The sequence below is a fragment of the Medicago truncatula genome, chromosome 7 (assembly GCF_003473485.1).
Source record: "Medicago truncatula cultivar Jemalong A17 chromosome 7, MtrunA17r5.0-ANR, whole genome shotgun sequence".
Taxonomy (NCBI): Eukaryota; Viridiplantae; Streptophyta; class Magnoliopsida; order Fabales; family Fabaceae; genus Medicago; species Medicago truncatula.
In genome coordinates, this window is record NC_053048.1 from 30,804,508 (window position 1) to 30,826,187 (window position 21,680).

The 21,680-nt window shown below is 32.5% G+C and overlaps 2 protein-coding genes across 2 annotated transcripts; both read right to left on the reverse strand.

Moving 5' to 3' along the window:
- Positions 1-7,608: 7,608 nt before the first annotated feature.
- Positions 7,609-8,924, reverse strand: LOC120576820 (uncharacterized). Its single transcript, XM_039827333.1, has 3 exons — positions 8,791-8,924; positions 8,404-8,650; positions 7,609-8,129 (listed from the first exon to the last, which is right to left on the reverse strand). The coding sequence occupies exons 1-3, from the start codon at positions 8,908-8,910 to the stop codon at positions 7,882-7,884; spliced, it is 615 nt and encodes a 204-aa protein (XP_039683267.1). The 5' UTR covers positions 8,911-8,924; the 3' UTR covers positions 7,609-7,881.
- A 6-nt stretch (positions 8,925-8,930) lies between these two features.
- On the reverse strand, positions 8,931-21,023 carry LOC120577056 (uncharacterized). Its single transcript, XM_039827962.1, has 4 exons — positions 20,848-21,023; positions 9,539-9,698; positions 9,149-9,395; positions 8,931-9,052 (listed from the first exon to the last, which is right to left on the reverse strand). The coding sequence occupies exons 1-4, from the start codon at positions 21,021-21,023 to the stop codon at positions 8,931-8,933; spliced, it is 705 nt and encodes a 234-aa protein (XP_039683896.1).
- Positions 21,024-21,680: the final 657 nt, after the last annotated feature.

Genomic DNA, 21,680 nt, shown 5'->3' on the forward strand with positions numbered 1-21,680 from the left:
TATAGATAGAGTAGCTAGCCATCACAAATATTAATCTTTTCTTAGAATCCAATAAGGGACAATTGTCTTTCTAATAAAAGTTCTTTTCTTTTCATTTACTTTCTTGTTATTTACTTTTATGCTTTCTCTTCTTCTTCTCCGTGTCTAACGATGAACATGAGTGAGTAGACTTCTCCTTGTCTTGGGATTGTTGGATAAGTCTAAATGACATAATCCTAATCAAGCCAAGCTTTAAACCTTAATCTCATGTAACCCTAGTTTCTCTTCTAAATTCACCGTTTTAACATGGATTAAATATTATCAAACTGTGGAAGCGAAAGTGGAGGGTTTGATAATCGTTAGTCCATTATCCCAAATATCAATTCATAAAACGAAAGTGGAGTTTTGATACGATCAAGTGAATTTAGACAAGGATTGCGAAATATGAAAATAGTCTAGTGAACCTTGAGACATATAGAGTTTCGAACATTCAAGGATTCTAATAGTGATCAACCATGAAAATAGGCGTGGTTACTAGAGGAACACACTCAATGAGACCGATTGTAGATGTGATAGGCTTAAGATAAACTCGTCTTTAGAAACTAGGTCTAACATAAGGTTTTAGGTTTAATGGTTTGGTTTGTGAATGATTTGTCGTCTGTGACAGACCAACAATCCCAAAAGCTCTCTTTTATTATATTTCAACCGTTTGAAAAACCCCAACTTTGCATCTTGATTCTCTTCTAATCATCAATAAAGTTAATTGAATTAAACTACTCCCTATCGGAACGATACTCTTCTCATTACTACTTCGATATAACCGTGCACTTGCGGTTTTATCCCATCAGTCGTCGAATCTATATAAAAGTATGAATTTATATAAAAGAATGATATTTAAAATATAAAAAATCAATTGAATGAATTCATTTTTTTTAAGAAAGATTTACTATTTCATAAATATACACATATAAAATGATTTTTTTTTTTTTTTTACTAAAGCTAGGTTATAACTTATAAGACACTGCAAAAACAAAAATTAATACATTTGAACAATTTATCTGATCAAAATGAAAGATAGTACCTAAAATAAATCATAATTCGGTTGATCACAAATGAAACGATGTTGTAGTTCATCGAATCTATAAAAAAGAATGATATTTAAAATATAAAAAATTAATTAAATGAATTCATTTTTCTTAAGAAAAATTTACTACTTCATAATTATACACATATAAAATGATTTTTTTTTTTTTACTAAAGCTAGGTTATAAAAGCACTACAAATAAAAATAAAATAATTTGCTCACTAATAACATAATTTTGAATTCCAAATTATTTCATAAAAAATATATTGATCAAGTGGTTCTAGAGTACATTTTAAATAAGTGGGAGCACCCAAGTTCAATTCCTAGGGATGATAATTTTAATTTTTAATGATTTTTGCCAAGCTATTTGATAAAAAAAAATATAAAAAAAAAAAAGAAGAGGTTTGGAGAGTGATTTGATTAGAGGTGAAATTTAATTATTGTGATGGCTTAAATTGTAAAAAAAATCATTAATTTAAGATGGGGTGAATATGCAAATAATAAAATACTTGCTAAATTTCTGCAAAATAAAATAATGTTATTATTCTAATGGAGTACATATGGAACTTTTGATTGGTTTTGGTGAATTGTCCATGAGTCTTCAAAGGCAACCTAAGTCTCACTAAAAGCAAACAAAATTTGCTTTCGTAGTCAAATTAAAAGTGTAAAGCATAGTTGTTAATAACTAACTTCCTAATTCAATTGGCACCCTAATCATCCACAAATTACGTAATTTCTTCTCTATTTCACTTTCGAACTCGGAATCTTCTTCGAACTCAGGTGGAAAATTCGCATTCATCAACAACTGAAGTAATAATTCAGTGTTAAATCTTTCAGGAACATAAGCAGAATTAATTTCCGAGATTAGCATGTTTTCATGTGATTTGCAGGATCGTGCGAAACTCTCTTATTTGATTTCAATTTGGTACAAGTTGGCATAGCCTCTTAATTGGAATGCACATTCTCTTGATTGCAAGGCGCGACAAAAGAAGTCTCCAGAGGATATATTTATAACCATTTGTTGTAAGATATTTCTTTGGGAGTGATGAATTATTGGAACCATTAGTGACTCTCTAGTCATGCAATGTTGTGCTCATGGAGGGCATAATGTAAATCATTTGTGCTGATGAATTACTTTTAACATCCTCCATTGTAATTATCAATAATAACAGTGTTGGTGTTATCTATTGTCTATACTATATATAACTAGTGAAATAAAGGCATTCACGTATCGTCTTTCCATTCTTTTTATTGTCCTAATGTTCAAAAAAAATTGTGAACGATATTTTTTTATGAAATTTTGAGTTTGATTAAAAACATAAATATAAATGTTCGTTACTTTCGGATTATAACAAACCAAAATAGTCATATTTATCTATTTCAATGATACCAACAAAATAACAAAAAATATAATATAAATTCTTATATTTTTGATGACATCAACAACAATCATTATTTCTTGTAAAAAAAAAAACAACAATCATTATTTTTTTTAAAGAATCAACAACAATCATTATTTTATCTCATAAAAAAAAAATCATTATTATATGAAAAGTTGATTAAGGGTATATTTGAAATAATGAAAAAGTCAGCCCATAATCTTCTATTTTTTTTTTTTTAAAAAAGATCTTCTATTTTATTTGTATATAGTGTATATGAAAATATACCGTTTTGGACTAGCTTTTTCTCATTTCAATTATACCTTTAAGCAAATTTGATTATAAGAATGCTATTTGTGTAATTCAAAAGATAAGAATTTGTTATATTTTTTTTTTTTTACAAAAGATATTATATGTGTTATATTGTTGATATCATTGAAAAATTTAATCATAGTTTGTTACAATATAAAAGTACAAAATATCTAATATATATATATATATATATATATATATATATATATATATATAATTTTAATAAAAAAATTGTTTATAATTTACACATGTTAGCGCATAAAAAAGAGTAGACAGACGGCCATGGAGTGTCCGTCTGAACGCTAGTATGTATAATATTTATTTATCTTTTTGAAACAAGTATGTATAATATTTATTGAAAATGCATATAATTTAAAAGTAATAAAAGAAAAAAGATTGCTCATATTATAACACATAATTTTTTTGTGGTGATATTACACGTAACTTGTTAAATAAATTGTTAATATATATATATGCCTAAAATATGGATTTAAATGGGGTCCTGCAAATGGACGGCGGGATTGAACCCCTTGAATTACTCGATCTTTGAACTAGATATCAAGTTTTAAAAAAAAAACTACTTAAAATATAAAATAAATAATAAATCCTAGTTATCAAAGTTGAAAAATTATCAAGAGTTCGTGTTTAGAATGACAATAATGAGCACATGTGGGCAAAAAAATTATTTCCTTGAAAATATATGAAATTAATTAAAGAAAATAATTTAATCAAATAATCATCTAAAATTGCCTCAATCAATTTAATATTTAAAAAATGAATGAATTGTCTATTAAATTTGTTAAAATATGAATAGATGGGAATCCTTTAAAAAAAATGAATAGGTGGGAATGTCAAATACCATATTTTTTTTTTTTTGGTCAAGTAGTCTAGTGGCTAGAGCTCACACAATTTAATTGTGGAGAAGTGGAGTGTTCGGGGTTCGAACCCCGGCTCCTGCATATAATATGCAATATTCCTACCAACTGAGCTAAGCTCACGGGGATAAAATACCATATTTTTTTCAATAATACATAATTATAATAGGATTTCGAATTTACAACCACTTTATATTTTCAATTTTTTTTTTTTTTTACAAGCTATATATCAAACATATATAATATAGATTGTCACATGATATAAATGACTATGGCAGTCATATTTAATTCATGAAGAATAAGGAAGAATGAATTTTTTTCATGATATATAGTTGGTGTCATGCTTGTAGTCGATGATGTTCTTGATAATCGACATGCATGATTTCAAAACTCATATTTAGTACATTGAGAATTAGCAAAAATCAATTGTGTATGATTAATTTAATATTCAAAACTTATTTTTTTAATATAAACTTAATGATATATTAATTGTGTTTCTCTATTGTATTTAATTAAAACGGTGACTCTTAAAATCTAAGGGACATGTTAACGAGTACTCCATGACACTCTTTAAGAACCATAAGTAGTAAGTATTATAATATTTTTGAAAAAACATGTAATTGAAGCATTGAAAATCGAAACATTTGACTTTTTAAAAAATAATTTTTTATTTTTTATTTTTTTGGTCAAGTAGTCTGATGGGTAGAGCTCATACAATTTAATTATGGAGAAGTTGAGTGTCTGGGGTCGACACCAGACCCCTACATATAATATGCAATATCCCTACTAACTGAGCTAAGCTCACGGGATAATTTTTATTTTAGAATGATTAAAAATGTCCCGGGAATCTCGTTAACGATACACAAAATCTAATTACTTTACTGATTATAAAAGTCCTTTTGTGCCACTTGTCTTCATTCTATATATGCACTTTCATTTCCTCCCTTTTTTTAAGGAGATTTCCTCCCTTATAAAACTTATATTTTATTTAATTAAAGTATATACTTTATCATCATTTTTAAATGAAAAAAATCTATTTTCTTTTATTAATTTTTTAATCTACCATTTCTTTTTCTCATATCTCTCTCCCTTCTCTCTTTAATTTAGTCATCTGTTATTCAATATTTTCTTATGTTTTATTACTTTATATATACTTGCATATTCAAATTAATATTTTATAAATTTAAGTTCTTATTATGTCTTGTCAAAAATAATGTTCTCATAGAGTTAAAAAAATAATTCTCTTTTTTTAATTGTCATTATTCTGTCTTAAAAAAAGTGTCATTATTCAATCAATATCTGAAAACTAGTCGACAATGTGGCCGCCTTTGATAATTGGTGGGCAACCTCATTTGCTTGTCTCCGCACAACTCAACACTACAGTTTTCATAAAAACGATTAACTAGAGATTTACAATCTTTCAAGATAGATCCAAATTCCGTGTGATCATAGTTATTTGACTTAAAACTATCAACCACCATATTTGAATCAAGTTCAAAATCCACACGTCCTAGGTGAAGCTCATGTACCCAATGGAGTGCCTACAATAAACCCAACGCTTCTCTGATGTGCACATCACATTTAGGTTCAAACCATTCTGTTTTAGAAAGGACAAAAGTACCTTCCTCGTTTCTTACACACATACCAATACCGACTCTATTGTCATGATTTGGAAAAGAAGCGTCAATATTACATTTCATCTTACGACCTGGACTCGGTTTCTTCCACTTAAATTCCTTGTTGTGCTGTTGTTGTTGAGTATTATAATTGTGAGCAGAATTCTTCCCGGCACTTGCTATCTTGACCGCTTCCCAATCAGCTAACAAACACTTTGCTCTTTCGATCACAAAACATTGCGCATCAACAACATCATTCCATACCTTTTTATTATGTTGTTTCTAAATACTCCAGAGAATACACGCAAACAGTGTTGCATCTCCATTCGACAACAGGTGCAGAATCTGGAACATACAGTTGCTGCAATTATCTTCTAAATTAGTGACATCACTCACTGTTTGGGATAAAGCAGACATATTCCAAATATTTCGAAATATTGAAGCTGCTCGGACAACCAAAAAATAGGTGAAAATTGTGTTCTTCTGCAGAATTGCAAAGTACACAGGTTCCTGGACAGTTGACTTTCTTATCACAAGTAGCATGATTATTAAATATTAATGTGGGATATAATGTGAGAAACATGACCTAGCCTAAAATGCCATAATGCAGAAAATGGAATGGTGAGATTTTTATTGGTGGAAACATGATTGATAGAAAGAGTATTATTCAAAGGAAAAGCAGAAAAATCTAACACTAATCTATAGAGACCTTCAACTTGATCACCCTAATCAATCATCTTCTGAGAGTGAAGATCATGTAACAAACACTTAATGTCATGAAAAGTGACAAAACATTGCAAGGATGCGCATAATTTTGAGATTGAAACCAATTTAAGGTTGAATGAAGGTGAATATAGAACATTGTCAAGGTAAAAGTGAGATGTGAAGTGAATTGTGCCAGCATATTCAACTAAAACAGATGAACCATTAGGTAGGTTAACAGGCTTCGGTGCAATTTTATGAAATGAAGTAAACCAATGTGGAGAAGACACGATGTGCTCATTAGCACTAAAATCCAAAAACCAAATATCAGACTTTGAAGAAATAAAGCAAGAAAAGATAGAAGATATACCTGAATGGATGGTGGAAATAGAACTTGAAACTGGTGAGGTATGGACATGATTGGCACTACCATTAGGGGAAACTACAGATGGTGCAGGAAGCAAATTCACTTGTTATAACAAACTAAGAAGTTGATCATACTTTTCCTGAGAAATACTGGAACTATGAGTAGAAGTATCAATGCAACTTCCTGATTGAGCCTCAGTTTCACCAGCACTACTTGAGGCATTCACAGAAGAACTCTGCTTCTGAAAATTTGGATGTCCATGTTTCTGATAGAAAAATTCAATGGTATGGTTATTCTTCCCACAAAAGGTGCAATGACTAGGGGGCCTGAATCCATTAAAGTCACCTCTACCCCTTTCTTGAGTTTTACGTGAATCAGCATCATTAACAATGGACAAAGGTTCATCAATGGAGGAAGATAAATAATGATTATTGCTTTCTTCCTGAATAAACAATGAATAAACCTTATTGATAGAAGGAAGTGGATCAAGTATAAGCACCTGAGTCTTAACTACATTGAATTGATCATTCAAACTAATCAAGAATTGGATAACTTGATCTTCAAGTCTGAAATTACGAGCTTCTCTCATGGCAACGCAATGGCAAGGATCAGGACAAGTGCAGCGAGGCATAGGACGATGAGAATTCAACTCTTCCCAAAGAGTTTTCATTTCAGTGAAGTAATCCAATACTGATTTTGAACCTTGTTTCAAACTGTTGATTTTGGAACGGAGAGTAGCAATGCGAATCCTATCAGCCTTTGAGAAACGCTCTGAGTTCTAACAAAGCATCAATGGCGTTTTCATTGAAAACGAGAGTTTGTGCAATTTGAGGTGAAACATAAATGATTATCCATGATTGAAGCAAATGATTGCAAGTTCCCATGCATTGCGATTCAAATCATCTTCATCATGAATATCCATGGATCCAGCAATGAACTTCAATTTATTTTTTGCACCAAAAGCTCGAATCATGGAGCAACTCCATGCGAGGTAGTTTGATCAATCCAATGGAGGAGAAACAATAACATAATTATGTCCTTCACTTGGATGAACGTAGAAAACAGATTCAGTATCGGGTTGATTTTGGCGAGGCATGATGAATCATGAAGCAAAAAAAGAAGAAGAAATAGAGAAAATATACAAGAAAAAGGAGATAGAATCAAGAACAAGCAAGAAAACTGTGAAGAAACAAAGGAAAATCGCAAAAATTTCTGCAAAAAAATGATGAAGAATGAAACTGTAACTAACTTCCGCCATGGAAATGGGAAGAAAAACTATAGATACCATGTTATGGAAAGCAAAAAATAGAAAATAGTCTCATTTCTCATAGATGTAAAAGTGAGTACATAGAGTATTTATAGGCAATATGTAAAGTACATTAAGCCTAATCACATGCTAATCTACTAGATTAAACTAAGTATAACTAGCTAGCTTGTAACTCAAGTAAACTAGGAGAAGTATCTTTATTTTGTTCTTCTTTCTCTATTAGTTCTAAGATATTTCTTTGGGAGTGGTGACTTAATTGGAACAATTGGTGATTCTAGTCATGCAATGTCGTGCTGAAGACTAAATTGCCGTTGGATTATTGAAAGCAATATCATCGAATTGTTGTAGTAAGATATGACCATCCCATGGAGATAGACTGCTACAACATCTTTTTGCTGCTGAAGGAGCATCCATAGCTGAGGTCTCCTTTCTCTTTCCTTCAGATAAATTCACGTTGAATGTCGAAATGTTCCTACCATTAGCATCTGAATTGCTCGAAAGAGGTTGTGACCGTGTATTTGATATGTTTGGCAGAGAAGTAGGAACACCTAGTAAATAAAAAATACAAAAAACTTCAAAAAAAACAAGAATGGTAAACAAAAAATTTAACTTATTAGTGAAATAACATGCAAAATTTACATAAATTGAAGCAACAACTTTGAAGTTATCTTAGAAAAATTATCAAGTAGCCTAACATAATATACATAATAAGCTAACTTTGTAAATTACTACATCAAATAACCCATTGCATTCTCTTAGAGAAATTTCATTCAATCATAGGAACTGCATATATAAAACTAGATTGTGGATGAAGGATTGTACCTGGCTGAGATTTGTTACTAACGACCGATTGAGGAACGAGTGCGAGAGCAAATTTTGCAGAAGTTGAAGGAAGGTTTCCACTGGCATTGTAAGTAGTCATGACATCATGCAGACCTTGAAGTAAATTCTGAACTTGATTTTTCTCTTGTGCTAACATAAACTTTTCTTGATCCATCATAATCTTATGCTCTTTCAAGCTAATATACGCATCCAACATCTCATCCAATGTTATCAAACTCTTTTGCTCCTGATTAAGAAATAGAAAGAAAAAAAAAACAAAATCCATTAATAATGAAAAACTAGACTTAATGTGCATAAATCCTGAACAAAACAAAGTTAACACAAAAGGGGTGCAAATAGATGATAAGTAAAGATGCAGAAAAATACCTTAGGAATGAGAGAAGAAGCTTCGTCTCTGAAAGTGGAACGAGTTGATGAAAAATTGTTGTCCAACAGGTATTTGTCAACGATGAATGCAACCTGTTGAGGGATGTTTTTATCGTCCATTGTAGTGAAGGTTAAACGATTTAAGCATGCTGTAAATAATTAAACGAGAAAGTAGTTAGTAATTGTGTGAAGTGATGATCGTTTAGGTATTCACATGAGGTTTTTTTGTTGATTAGAACATCAAATAGTTCTCTAAGTTCTCCTAGAAAAAACTTTAGTTTAATTAAAATTTGACAAACATAGGAACCGCATATATATTGGAACATGAAATAGAATGAATTATCGATATAGGATGTACCTGGATAAGATTTATTATTAATTCTTGTTTGCAGAACAAACTCGGGAGAAGATTTTGCAGCAGGTGGGGGACAGTTTCCACCGGCAATGTAAGCCGCCGTGACATTATGCATCCCTTGTAATAACATCATATTCCTATTTTTCTCTTGTTCTATGATAAACATTTCTTGATCCATTGTCACCTTATGATTTTTCAGGCTGATATACTCATATAATATCTCATCCAATGTCATCAAATTCTTAGGTGCCTGAATAAAAAACATTAAAACAATAAGCCAATAATTAAGAAAACCTAAACTCTAAGACAATATCTGCAAAAACAAAAGGAGGCATTTGCATCTAAAGAGGCTAACTTTGAGATTGAAATTGAAGACTAGATGTAGAAATATACCTCTTGAATAGGAGAATGGGCGAAGAGACGAGAAGCTTCGTTTCTGAATGTGTAACGAGTGGATGAGAAGTTATGGTCCAAGAGGTATTTGTCAACTAAAAAAGCAACTTGTTCAGGGATGACTTTTGCCGCCATTAGAACAAAGAATGAAGATATAGACCTGTGAGATCAAAAACAAATAGAAAACTTTTAGTTGTGTGCCTTCTAAATTCAATTTTAAATTTTGGTATGTGCATATGAATTCATCCTGTTTTTTTAAGGGCATATGATGAGTTCATCATATGTTTTGTTTTCCAAGGTAATTTATTTACGATCCCAATTCTCCAATTAATTATTTTCAAACCTAAAATTGTATTTTATTTTAAATTAAACCTATGTATAATTGAGAGTTTTTTGAGGTTTGTAGTTAGTAATAAGTGCCGCTTCTACCTTAAATTTCAAGTTAATGCCCATTGACATATATTTTACTGCTAACAAATCAACACACATCAAATTAATGGATGGGGAAGGGTTTGAAGAAGAAGAAAAAAAAGGAAGGATTAAGTTGAAGAAATAGAAGACATTGGAAGAAATAATTGGCCTAAAAAAATAAATAATTAACTTCCCCTAAAAAATTATTTATGTTAACAGACATATGTTAAGATACCAAATATAGAAATTGTATATTGGAAATTAGGCCAATTATTTCTCAAATTTTTTAAAAATTATTTTTCGTTAATAAAAAAACTTACTATTTTTCTAAATCCTAAGCCTACAACCATATTTCTATCTGTGGATTGACATTCTATCCCTTTTTTTTTTTTTCGTGACAATCTTCAGTTGCTATATTCTAGTTCTAGTTAAAAGAGAAAACACAACAGTACTACCTATTTTTTAGGAGAAACCCCTAATTCTTTCTCTATTGGAGAAACCCCTATATTTTGGTTGATGACTCATGCATTCTTGTTTGGTCAATCAAATAAACACAAAATTAAATAAACCCATGCCATCATCTTTCAAACTTATTTAGTCATAATTCTTTATACCTCTTAAAGCGTTCTTAAATCTCTTGCAAGTAATTTCTTTAGCTCCAATATCACCTAACAATCCAGAAAACAACTCATCATAATCATCATCATTACACAATTACATAACTTAATAAAATTAAACAACATATAAAATAAGAGGGTTTATTAAACATGTTCACCGGTTAAGAAAAGAAAAGTGGAAAAAAGAAGAGAAGAAGAAACGATACAAAATTATAAAGAGAACTAGAGAGAAGACACTACCTTCAATGGTAGAGAGAGAGGCAATGAGTGACTTTCTCAAGAAGGAATAGTTGGATTTATAGTTTTTTTGTTAGCATGCGTGGATTTTATATAAAAAATATTTAAAAGAAATAAAAAATATATATACACCCTACAATAATGGATATTGACGGTTAAGAATAAATTAAAAATCTATCCCTAAAAAAATTAATTTTTTATATAATAATTTAAAAATAAAATAATAAAATAAAAACAACCTTTTCCCTATTTCTCAGCCAATTCAAATTTAAGATGCATGCAGTATGTTCCTACGTAATTCCTTAAATTTAGTGAATCAGTTTATTAGTTAAGAATTCTTTAGAATGAGAAATGAAGGAAACTATTGATGTTTCGTGGAAGAAGTATAGAATGCATTGAAAATATGATTAAATATAAGAATTATATTTTTTTATGAAGCATGTGAGTAGCTCCGGAGTGATATGCATGACTAGCTGGTTTTTGGAGCAAGAACAAACAAGGTTATTGATACAGAAATCTCTTTTGTTCATTCTAGTATTTCCATGGCATGTAAGCAAATTGTTTCTTTGATTCAAATAGCTAATATTTCTAACCTCCGTACTTGTGTTCAAGGAGTTGTAAGTATTGAAAAGGAAGACCAGAAAAAACTTGATGTTGTCTCAAATGAGGTATGTAGTACACGTTTCCTTAGGGGTCGTTTGCTTTGCGAAGTCATTTCCTATTTTTTTTCTTTTACAAAAACAAAACGATATTCATTGATTCAAATCGATAGAATACCTCAGATAAAATAACATAATCAACATCGCTAAAAACGTAAGGGTGAATCTCCGAACAAACCGCCAAAGTTAATAGCATACAACGATAAAATGCCTACAAATAATATGATAAAATCTAAATCACCAGAATCCTCATGCTTCCGGGTCTGCAACGTTGACGTTCAAATCATTGATTGAACCTGTGATTGATCGAAGCTGATATTTCAATATGAATCAAACGAACACCGCAACAATACGCCAAATCAAAAAACGCCGCACAAGACAACGAACAACACAACGCCGCACTCAGACGATGAAATCACGAAAAAGACACAAAAGAAAAAACTTTATACGTGTGGAAATCACTTATATAGATCGAAAGAAAGGGAAAAAGATGATGAGTGATCACTTATTTAGATTGAAATAAAGGGGGAAAAAGATACAGAAGGGTGGTTCTAGATCAAAAAATGACATAAAATCATATCCATCATCGATGAGTAAAAAGAAAGAGAACTCATAGAGAAGTTAGAGTTTCTCTCATTAAAACTAGGGCCAAGTCATTTCCTATTTTTATTTTCTTTTTCATTTAAGAAAATTTTAATTTTTGAAATTAAATTTCAAGAAAAAGAAAATGTGTTTGTTTTAACATCTCATTGTCATTTTCAAAAATTGAAAATATTGAAATTGTATTTAATTTTACAAATTTTTTGTTACCATTTCATAATATATTTATGATGCTTATAACATTTTTTATAAGTATAAAACTTTAAATATTGTAATAATAAACAAAATTATCCTTAGCAACTCAATTCCTTTTCAAAAAAGTTCTTGAAAACAAAATTAAGAGCAAACTTGTAGCACAAAAATATTTTCTTTTAGTTGAATATTTTCAATTTTTGTCAAAAGTGTCGGCTAATAGGTTAAGACAAGTTGTTTGTAAGGGGGTTTCGGAAACTCAGTCATCTTTTTTTAAAAGGTAGACAATTTCTGGATGGTATTCTTATTGATAATGAGCTAGTGGATTATTATGTGTGTAGCATGAAGAAAGAATTGTTGTTATTTAAGGTTGACTTTAAGAAGATATATGATTTGGTGGATTAGAAGTAGTTAGATGATGTGATGATTAAAATTAATTTTCCACCACTTTGGCGAAAAGGGATTTCATAATATATTACCACAACAACGACATCGATGTTAGTGACCGGAAGCCCAACTAATGAACTTAAACTTGAAAGAGGGCTTCGTTAAGGTGACCCTCTTTATCCTTTTTGGTTTCTTTTAGCTGTTGAATGATGAATACGTTGGTAGAGAATGGCTTGTATGTTGGTTATGGTGTAGGGTTGCATTTCAGTGTGGTTGTTTCTCATTTATAGTTTGTAGATGATACTTTGTTGGTTTGGGTTAAAATTTGGGCTAATGTTAGAGCGTTAAAGGTTGTTTTAATTCTTTTTTAGCTGACGCTTAACCCTCCATACCTGGCACTAGGTGCCCAGACAAGGGACAACATTTTTGTAAGGAATTCTTGTATGAATAATGTTGTTGATTTATGAAAGTATAGATATGTAATACTTGAAATCCTATTATACTATACTTGAATTCTTAGTTTCTTAATGTTGAATGGAAACTTACCCTCTAGTGAGTTTTGCCGCCTCGCCATTGTAAAATAGTGTAGACGTGCAGGTGGAGGACGCTTGAGACGGAGTGAGTTTCGAGGATTAGCTTGAGGATTCTTCATTTTCTGTGCTTTGGAGTCTAGTCTAAGCTCTGATTAGGATCTTTTCAGAGTTATTTTATTTATATTCTATGTTGGATTAATTAAAAATTTGACTTTTTTTTACAATAATTAAATGTAAAAATTTGAAGTTCCAAAATATTCACCTATAACAATAACTATAAAAACCTTTATAATTGATTTCTAAAATGAGTTGGTTTGGACTCTATTTGGTCAAATAAATCTATAAGTTAGTTGATAGTTGAAAAGTTAGCTTATAGTTAATAGTTAATAGTTGAAAAACTAGTTGATCAAAATTAAAGTGTTCGACAAATCTAACTGTTGTAAATATAAAATTACGTAATGTTGCAAATTATTTAATTTTAAATATTTAATTTTATTAATAGAATTAATCACAGTGCATGTTTCTACAAATTCTCTACTTCTTACAGTTTTTTTTTTTTTAATTTTCCATTTCTTATTAATTAACTTATACCTCGTACATTTCATTTTATGATATACTAATTTGGATTCTGTCACGTGAGCTTAACTCAATTGATAAAGATAACGCATAATATATACAAAATTCGGAATTCGAATCTCAGCCACAAAAAAAATATAAAAAAAATACTAATTTGGATTCTTCGTCCCATGTGGCACCATCAATCTCACGTTATTAAATTTCTCTTTCCCTTGCACAAGGTATTTCATGATGTTTTATTTCCTTCTCTTGAAATTTTTATCAGGTTTCGTAAGGAAAAAACATATTGTGACCAACATGCCACTTCATATCATATTTGCAATAAGCTTTGTTGAGATTTTTTTTTTTTTTTTTGAGAGAAGCTTTGTTGAGAATTGTGATTAACATCTTTGGCATTTTAAATAAAAATTTAAAATCTTTGTTGTGAATAAAAATTTAAATAAAAGATTGTTTATAGTATAAATACACCGAAGACCGAATAGAGGATATGTCTCATATTCTTCTCAGATATGTGTTAGCTAAGAAAGTCTTTCATGGACACGATCCGACATAAATATTATTTGCATAGTTTTAAAACTCAGATCGGACTGGCCAGTTGAACCGTGTGAAGGTGAAAAACACAAGAAGGGATGGTTGAATTGTGTTTTCTTTTTCTCTTAAAAAATACTTCTTCTGATAAAACTTCAGAAGCAGTTTGATTGCTTCTGATGAAATGATCAGAGTCAGATTGCAGCGGAAAAGAACAGAGCAGAGAAAAGAAAGACAAAGACACAAGCAGTTATCCTGGTGTTATACCCTGATTTTGGACCTAAAAATACTCGTTCAAATTTCTTTTTTAACACTGATGTTTGTCAATTCTCTGTTATTTTTCTCTGAATCTTTACTCTCTTTTTAAAACATATTTTACTGCCTCTGTCTGTCTTTTCTTGCATTACAAGTCATTTAAGAACTCTCTGAAACGTCGCGTTACATTTTCTTGCATTTTATTTCAAAAATCATACAAAAGGGTATTTTGGTCATTTCCTGCAGTGGAACCCATTTTAATCACTGTGGTTGTCTCTGAGTCTTTTCAATTTGTTTGTACAAATCTTTGTTGAGTCTTTGTTTAAAAATCATTTCAAAAATTGCATCTGAGTCAGTTTGAGTCAGTTTAGTCCCTAGGGGCATTTTGGTCTTTTCCTGTCAAAATTTCGGCAGATAGGTATTTTAAAATACCTCATTTTTGGAACTGGTTCATTTTAGTCCTTTTGTTGATTTTATTTTTGGTTTCACTTTACGTTTTGCCCAATTTACCAATTTTAATTCAATTTTATTTTTTAATTACATCTTAGTCCATCAAACAATTTCCAGAATTGCATTTCAGTCCACTACTCTTTAAAAATTGCATTCTTAGTCCTTTTTTTTTATTTGCTGTCCAGTCCTTTAATTTCATTTTTTTTGCAGAAAGGTCCCAAAACAGATGTCCTTTTCTCATTGGTCCAGAATCACACATGGCAGTCTATAAATAGACTTTTTCTGCACAGATCCATTAATTGCAATACACATCACCAAAAAAGAAAAAACAGATTCTCACTTTCTCTCTCTTTTCTGTTAGATCAAAACAAAAAAAAATTTCTCAAGAACACAAAGAACCCTAACCGAAATTCATCATCAATTCTCAGAGATTCGTGTACGAATCTTCATCATTGAATCGATTCCACCGCAATACAAGGTGCGAATTCCTCACCGGAAGTGAAGAACTCAAGCACCGATCACGGTGGGAGAAGAGGAAGGGAAAATCGAATCTGTACAGAGGAAGGAGAAGAGGATAGAATCGAAAAAACGCAAGCAATCGAAGCCAGCAACAGAAACGCAAGCACACGAAGCTGAAGCAACAGCAATCGAAGCCGAAGCAACAGCAACGAAGCGCACACGCGAAGAACACGAAGCAACAACGCCAAGCCAAGAGCCGCTGCAATCGTGAGTTCGAAGTGCCAAAGAGGTAACCGCCGTCGTTCTCCCTCTCTTCTTTTCCGTTTTCTTAAATCTTTTTTTTTTTTTTTCATCAAGGTTCAAGTTTAGATCTACTCCGATTCAAAACTCCTTTGAAAAATCTAAGCTCGGATTCGAGTAGTATGCAAAAAAGGATGTCCAAAAACGTAAAAAGTTTTTGAATCGGAGAAGTTTCGAACTCCGGCGCGGAGGCGCCACCGCCGTCCGCCGCGCCGGAAAAACCATGTGAATCGGAGAAGGTGACCGAAAATCCTAGAGAGAAGTGAGAGCTTCTCTCACTAGATTGAGGGAAGAAAGAGAAAGAGGAGAAGAAAAATGAGAAAAACCGGTTTTCACACCTATATATAGGCTGCTGAACCGAACCGGTTTATTCTTGGTTCTTTTCTTTCTTTCTCATCCGTTGGATCTAGATTTTAATTCCTGGATCGATCCAACGGTCCCTGTGCTCTCCACCTGATCCGTTTCCAGCAGCATGGGTTTGGGCCTAGTTTTTTTTCGTTTTTTTGTTTTTTTTTTTGCTATCTGCACCCCGTTTCTTTACTAATTGAACCTCTGCATGTTTGAAAATACTCTAAAAATTGCACAAAAAATATCACATGATTCTTGGTGGATTCTCATATCTTTGTGATGCTTTTCAACTAAAAAAAAAATGATAAAGATCACATGTGATGTTTTTGTTCAATTAGTGTATTTTTGGTCCATGTATGTGCATTTTTTAGTGCAATATTCCTCATGAAGCGTTGACATGTGATATGACTTCTTGGAGTGCAATTTTGTGATGATTTTGCTGCTGATTATATGTGCAATTTGCTGCTTTTGTATATCAATTTTAATTCCCTCTTCACCTTGCAATTTGTATGCATTTTCATTAGTGAATAAAGTGTCAAAATGTTTTGAAAGTGCGCCATAAATTCTAGCATAAAATATGTCCCATCTTTTTCATTTTTTTTTTTTACACAAAGCAAGACCTCTAAAAACGCCAAAATAAAGGGATTATGGGTCATACATGTGCTAGAGTTTTATGTCCATTTTCACACACATTTTGCCACTTTATTTGCTTCTTTTATGTCTTTCCTTTCAATATTATTTCTTGTGCACTTCTATTATTCTATGCTTTGTTTTACTAATCATCTCACCCTTTGTTTTATTCATCTCATGAGCATTTCACCATTCCATTTCTATTTCCACTAGTTTAGCCATTTTTTTTTTACTTTTATTCATATGATAAATGGTGTAACATTTTAGATAGTTTAGTTTCCATTTTAATTTTCGCAAGACCATAGAATGTATACTAGGACAAAATGTAACGGACTATGGACACTATAAGTGATGTACACTGACACAAGCACCGACACGCACACACGTTGCATGACTACCGTTTAGATGTATGCTTAGGAAACGCGATTTTTAGACAACTGCCCATTTTCAAAAAATAATGAAACAATTCCATCACTCAAATATTTCCAAACAAACCTTGGAGTCAAAACTCCATTGATTTTCTTCCCTTATTTTCTTAAACAAATCCAAATGAACCCTAATTTCTACTTAGACTTTTTTGATAAACAATTGAACCAACACTCACCATTTCCTTCTCTTATGCCTTTAAGGCCTCTTTCTTTTCTTCAAAACCATTTTCCAACAAAAAATTAAAATCAACCAAACACACCAAAAACCTTTTTGAGAACGAACTACGTTTGGTTTTGATCCCTTAAAAGGGTACGTAGGCAATGAGTCAAAACTCCTCCAAGCCAAATAAAAGTAAAATCCCGATCATCTTCTCTTCCCCAATTCTTCACTCAAATAAAATTTCTCTTTTAAATAAGTAGGCAATAAAAATAAAGCGTAGAAATAGACTTAGGAGAACGGTTCTTATGGAATACCATAATCGTTCCGGGTGCCTAACAACTTCCCGTAGCGAAAGCGACCCCCGAACTTAGAATCTAAGGGTTTTTTCTCAATTTTGCCCTTCCCAAGAAAAAATAGAGAATATCAAAGATTGAAAGGTTCAAGCCTAATTTATGACTTGACACCCGAAAATCGCGATAACACCTGGTTCCTTCCACAACACGGAAGTAGTCCAGTCCCCCTTGCACTTTCAAGGAGATTTCACTATAATCACAAAGATTACAACTGCTCAATACTTTCTAAGTATGAGACTTCACAAATATGCTCAAGCACACACGCAAGAGTCTTCCAATGCTCAAGCACTAAGCAAGAGACTTCTAATGCTCAAGCACGCAGGCAAGAGACTTCTAATCAAACAAAAATACAGAGAATTGAGTTTGAGTTGAACACTTGATATACAATCAGTGGTGTTCACAATACAATACAGTAAAGACTCTAGACTTTGAATTTCTAAGATGTATCAAATCAGTGCAGAAATTCAGTGTGCTTTGTAGAATCAAATTGACAGAGTTTTGGCGCTTTTGAACTTATGTATCTCTATCTACAATCTTCAAGTCTTCACTCCTTTATATAGAGGCGTGAAAGAGACGTTGAGATAATCAGCACGTCTAAAGAGTCGTTTGAAATCCTTTGATTATCCACCAGTAATCCTTTGCCTGATTTGGGTGTAGTCCTTTGAAGAATAAGCTTCAAATTCATTCCCATCTTGAACGTACAACTTCTGCAGACATGGCTGTTGTTTTGTCTTGTAGCGTAGACAGAAAATAGAGTAGTGGAGGTAGTGGTTGTACACTTGTACTTTGTCAACTCTATTAACGAGATACAAGTGCTCAGTGCTATCCATATATCCGTTGATACCTCCCTTTCAATTCTTCGTTCTTCTTGGATAAGACTGAATTGAGAATCAGCTACTTTGAATCTTTAGTTTGATTAAAGGATCAAACGTAGCTTCTGGTGAAGATATTGCTTCTGATGAAAACTTTTGCTTCTGATGACCTTCTGCTTCTGATGACGTCATTACTTCAGAAGCACTTCAGCTTCAGGAGCAGTTTTCTTCAGATGCTCAGAATTTCTTTTTCTTTCCATTGTTCTTCCAAGACCTATTGAAATAACTTGAGTAGCCTTTGGTCCTGTACACTTGAACAATTATTAGTAATAACCAATTGACAATTTTTAATACCTTGTTATCATCAAAACTTAATAAGGTTCATTGTGAAACACATTTTGTTCCAACAATCTCCCCATTTTTGATGATGACAAACAATAGTATTTAAAAAGTTCAATTGTTGTTGATCTAATTAATAAGTTGACCACTGGGATAGAGGTTTGTAAGCTCCACCTGAGTCTAATAGATCTTTAAGGTGAGGTTTGTAAGCTCCCCCTGAGTTCTATTCTTATTAATTAAATTTCAATAAAATACTCATAAAAATAATATCATAAGTATTTAAAAAAAATTAGAAGTGGTTATAGTGGGGCTCAGTGCCTTAAAATACTATACATTTACTCCCCCTTTTGTCATCAACAAAAAGAATAAAAACAAAAGAAAGAGTATCAGAGCAATAAACATATAACCTTTAAAAAAAACAGTATATCAGAGCAAGCAACATTAAAAACAGTAAATATCATCAGAGTTAAAGCTTGTAAAACATATCGAAGGTGAAAAACACAAGATCCAGAAACAATGATAATATATATATATATATATATATATATATATATATATATATATATATATATATATATATATATATATATATAAAAGTTAAGATACAAATGCAAGGCAACTAAAGTACTTAGAACAAAGATTAAAACAAGCAAAGAATAAATGGGTGTGCAACTAAGGTTGGGCTTGCTTGTACATCTGTTCCAAAAGATACTTAATCTGCTCATCCTTCTTCTTAAGTAGCTCATCCTTTTCTCTCATTCTTCTTTTATACCCAGCATGAATTCTTGCAGCCCTTGTGATGTACTCTTCTTCTGGATAGAAAGGAGTGATGTCCAGCAAAGGCACATAATTCAGCTCTTTCACTTTAGCTGCTTCATGCATATCATCCAACATCTTTTGCAGCATGGCAGAGTGAGATGAGACACACTTAGAGCTTAGCTGATCCAGCAGGTCATCAAAACTCTTTTTCAGATCCATCCACTGATCAAGATAGTGAATAGGAGGTACAGGAACTGTTCTGCGAAGAATCAGTGTCTGAATCTCATCACTAAGCCTGATTAGCTGTTCATCTATATACTCAGATTCAAGGATAGAGTCAGGGATGGTTGAAGGTTCAGATTGAGTTGTATGAGATGTGGAGGGTTGGTCAGAGGCTGTTTGTTGGTCAGAAGAGGTTAGGTCAATTATTGGTGGTTCTGGTTGTTGTTGTTCTGTTGTTTGATGGTCAGAAGCTGTTTGTTGTTGGTCAGAAGCAACTTGTTCAGAAGCAGCTTGTTCAGGAACAGTTTGCTCAGGAACAGTTTGCTCAGGGATGGTTTCTGTTTGTTGGTTTTCTAACACAGTCTTTCCAGGGACTGTCTTAGAGGCCTTTGTAGGTGTAGGTTGCATTTCACCACCTAAGTGTTTTTCTAGATTGTGAAGGGTTGAGGATTCTTGTTGTTGGGGGATTTCTGAAGTAGTTGCTTCTGAAACTACTTCAGAGGCTCTTTGTGGAGTTTGGTCATTTTGTGGGTTTGTTTGGTTAGGTTCTTGGTTGGGTTCAGGTTGTTGTACACTAACAGGTTCTGGAATATCTGGATAGAGTGGATGAGTAGCAGGCAAATTGAATTTCTCACAAAGTTTAATCCTATTCTTAGAAAATTCTATTTGAGTTCGCTCATAGTCAAGTGTTCCAAATTCTGTTAGTTTGGTAGGTTTGGTTTTTAGAAGTTTGTCTATGTGTTGGCTAAGGGGTTGGTCATCTGATTCAGTTGATGATGATGAGGGTGAAGAGGGTAGAGAAGGAATCTGAGTATAGATGTCAGGTTTGGATGAATTACCTGAAGATTGAGCTTCTGGATGAACTGCTTCTGGAGCTTTTGAAACTGGTTCTGATGAAGTAGCTCCTGAAGCTTGCTTATTCTTCAAGGCTTGAGAAAGCAGAGTTGCTCCATACTGAACTGTTTCTTGCTCTAACTCAGATGCTAAAGCAGCAATGACAGGAGTAGGCACATACCCTGCAGCCTTGAGACGCTCATCCCTTTGCTTCTCATACAATTCCTTCATCCGTTTCCTTTCTGCTATCTTGGATGCAGAATACTCCCTAGCATATTGCTTTAATTCCTCAGAAGCTTCAAAACTAGGCATGACTATAGTCTCAGAAGTTATAGTTCTTTTTGCCTTCTTGGGGCTTGAATCTTCTTCCCAGTTTTCTTGCAGCTCTTCCAACATTTCCTCCCTGCGTCCTTCAGCTGTCTTCAGATTTCTTGAAGATCTCTTCCTTTTGATGGTTTGAAGAGCGGCTTCTCTTTTCTTCTTAGGACTCTGAAGCTCTTCAGATGCAGCTTGTTCAGAAGCAGGTTGTTCAGAAGCAAGCTGTTCTGCTGTTTCTTGAGCATTCCTTGTCCTTTTTCCGATGATTGGGACTTCATCTAGGTTCTCCATTTCCTCTTGAATAGTGGACAAAGTTGATTTTTCCTTCTTAGCTTTCTGATGCTTCTGAGCACCCTTCTCAGTAGCATCTTCAGCAAGATATTCTTCCTTGGTGATCTGCTTCTTCTTTGATTTTCTGCCTTTGGCCACAGGCAGATCACCACCATACATCTCCTCAGGGACATCTTTCAAGCTGATCTTCTTCTTGTAAGTTTTGTAGAAGTCCAAGATGTAAGCCCTTTGCACATCCAGGGGATCCTTCTTGCAGATAGGGATGTGATGAGTGACTAGATCAGATATTGCATCAGATTCATGCATATCAGAATCTAGTTTCTTGTGAGCATTTGCTGGAATCAATTTCATCTTCACAAGTGTTGATGCATTGATTATCTTCCCAGTTACTGCTCCCAGCTTCTGGTTATCATAGATGCCCACATCCTTCAAGGCACTTAGAAT

Excerpts from the sequence above, each read along its gene's own strand:
- LOC120576820 (XM_039827333.1), bottom strand. The coding sequence starts at position 8,910 with ATGGACGATAAAAACATCCCTCAACAGGTTGCATTCATCGTTGACAAA. Across the intron at positions 8,651-8,790 it reads CTTCTTCTCTCATTCCTAAG|GAGCAAAAGAGTTTGATAAC; the intron begins GTATTTTTCTGC and ends TTTCTTAATCAG. Across the intron at positions 8,130-8,403 it reads TAGTAACAAATCTCAGCCAG|GTGTTCCTACTTCTCTGCCA; the intron begins GTACAATCCTTC and ends TTTATTTACTAG.
- LOC120577056 (XM_039827962.1), bottom strand. The coding sequence starts at position 21,023 with ATGTTGGAAGAGCTGCAAGAAAACTGGGAAGAAGATTCAAGCCCCAAG. Across the intron at positions 9,699-20,847 it reads AGGAAACGGATGAAGGAATT|GTCTATATCTTCATTCTTTG; the intron begins GTATGAGAAGCA and ends TTGATCTCACAG. Across the intron at positions 9,053-9,148 it reads TAATAATAAATCTTATCCAG|GAGAACTTAGAGAACTATTT; the intron begins GTACATCCTATA and ends AGTTTTTTCTAG.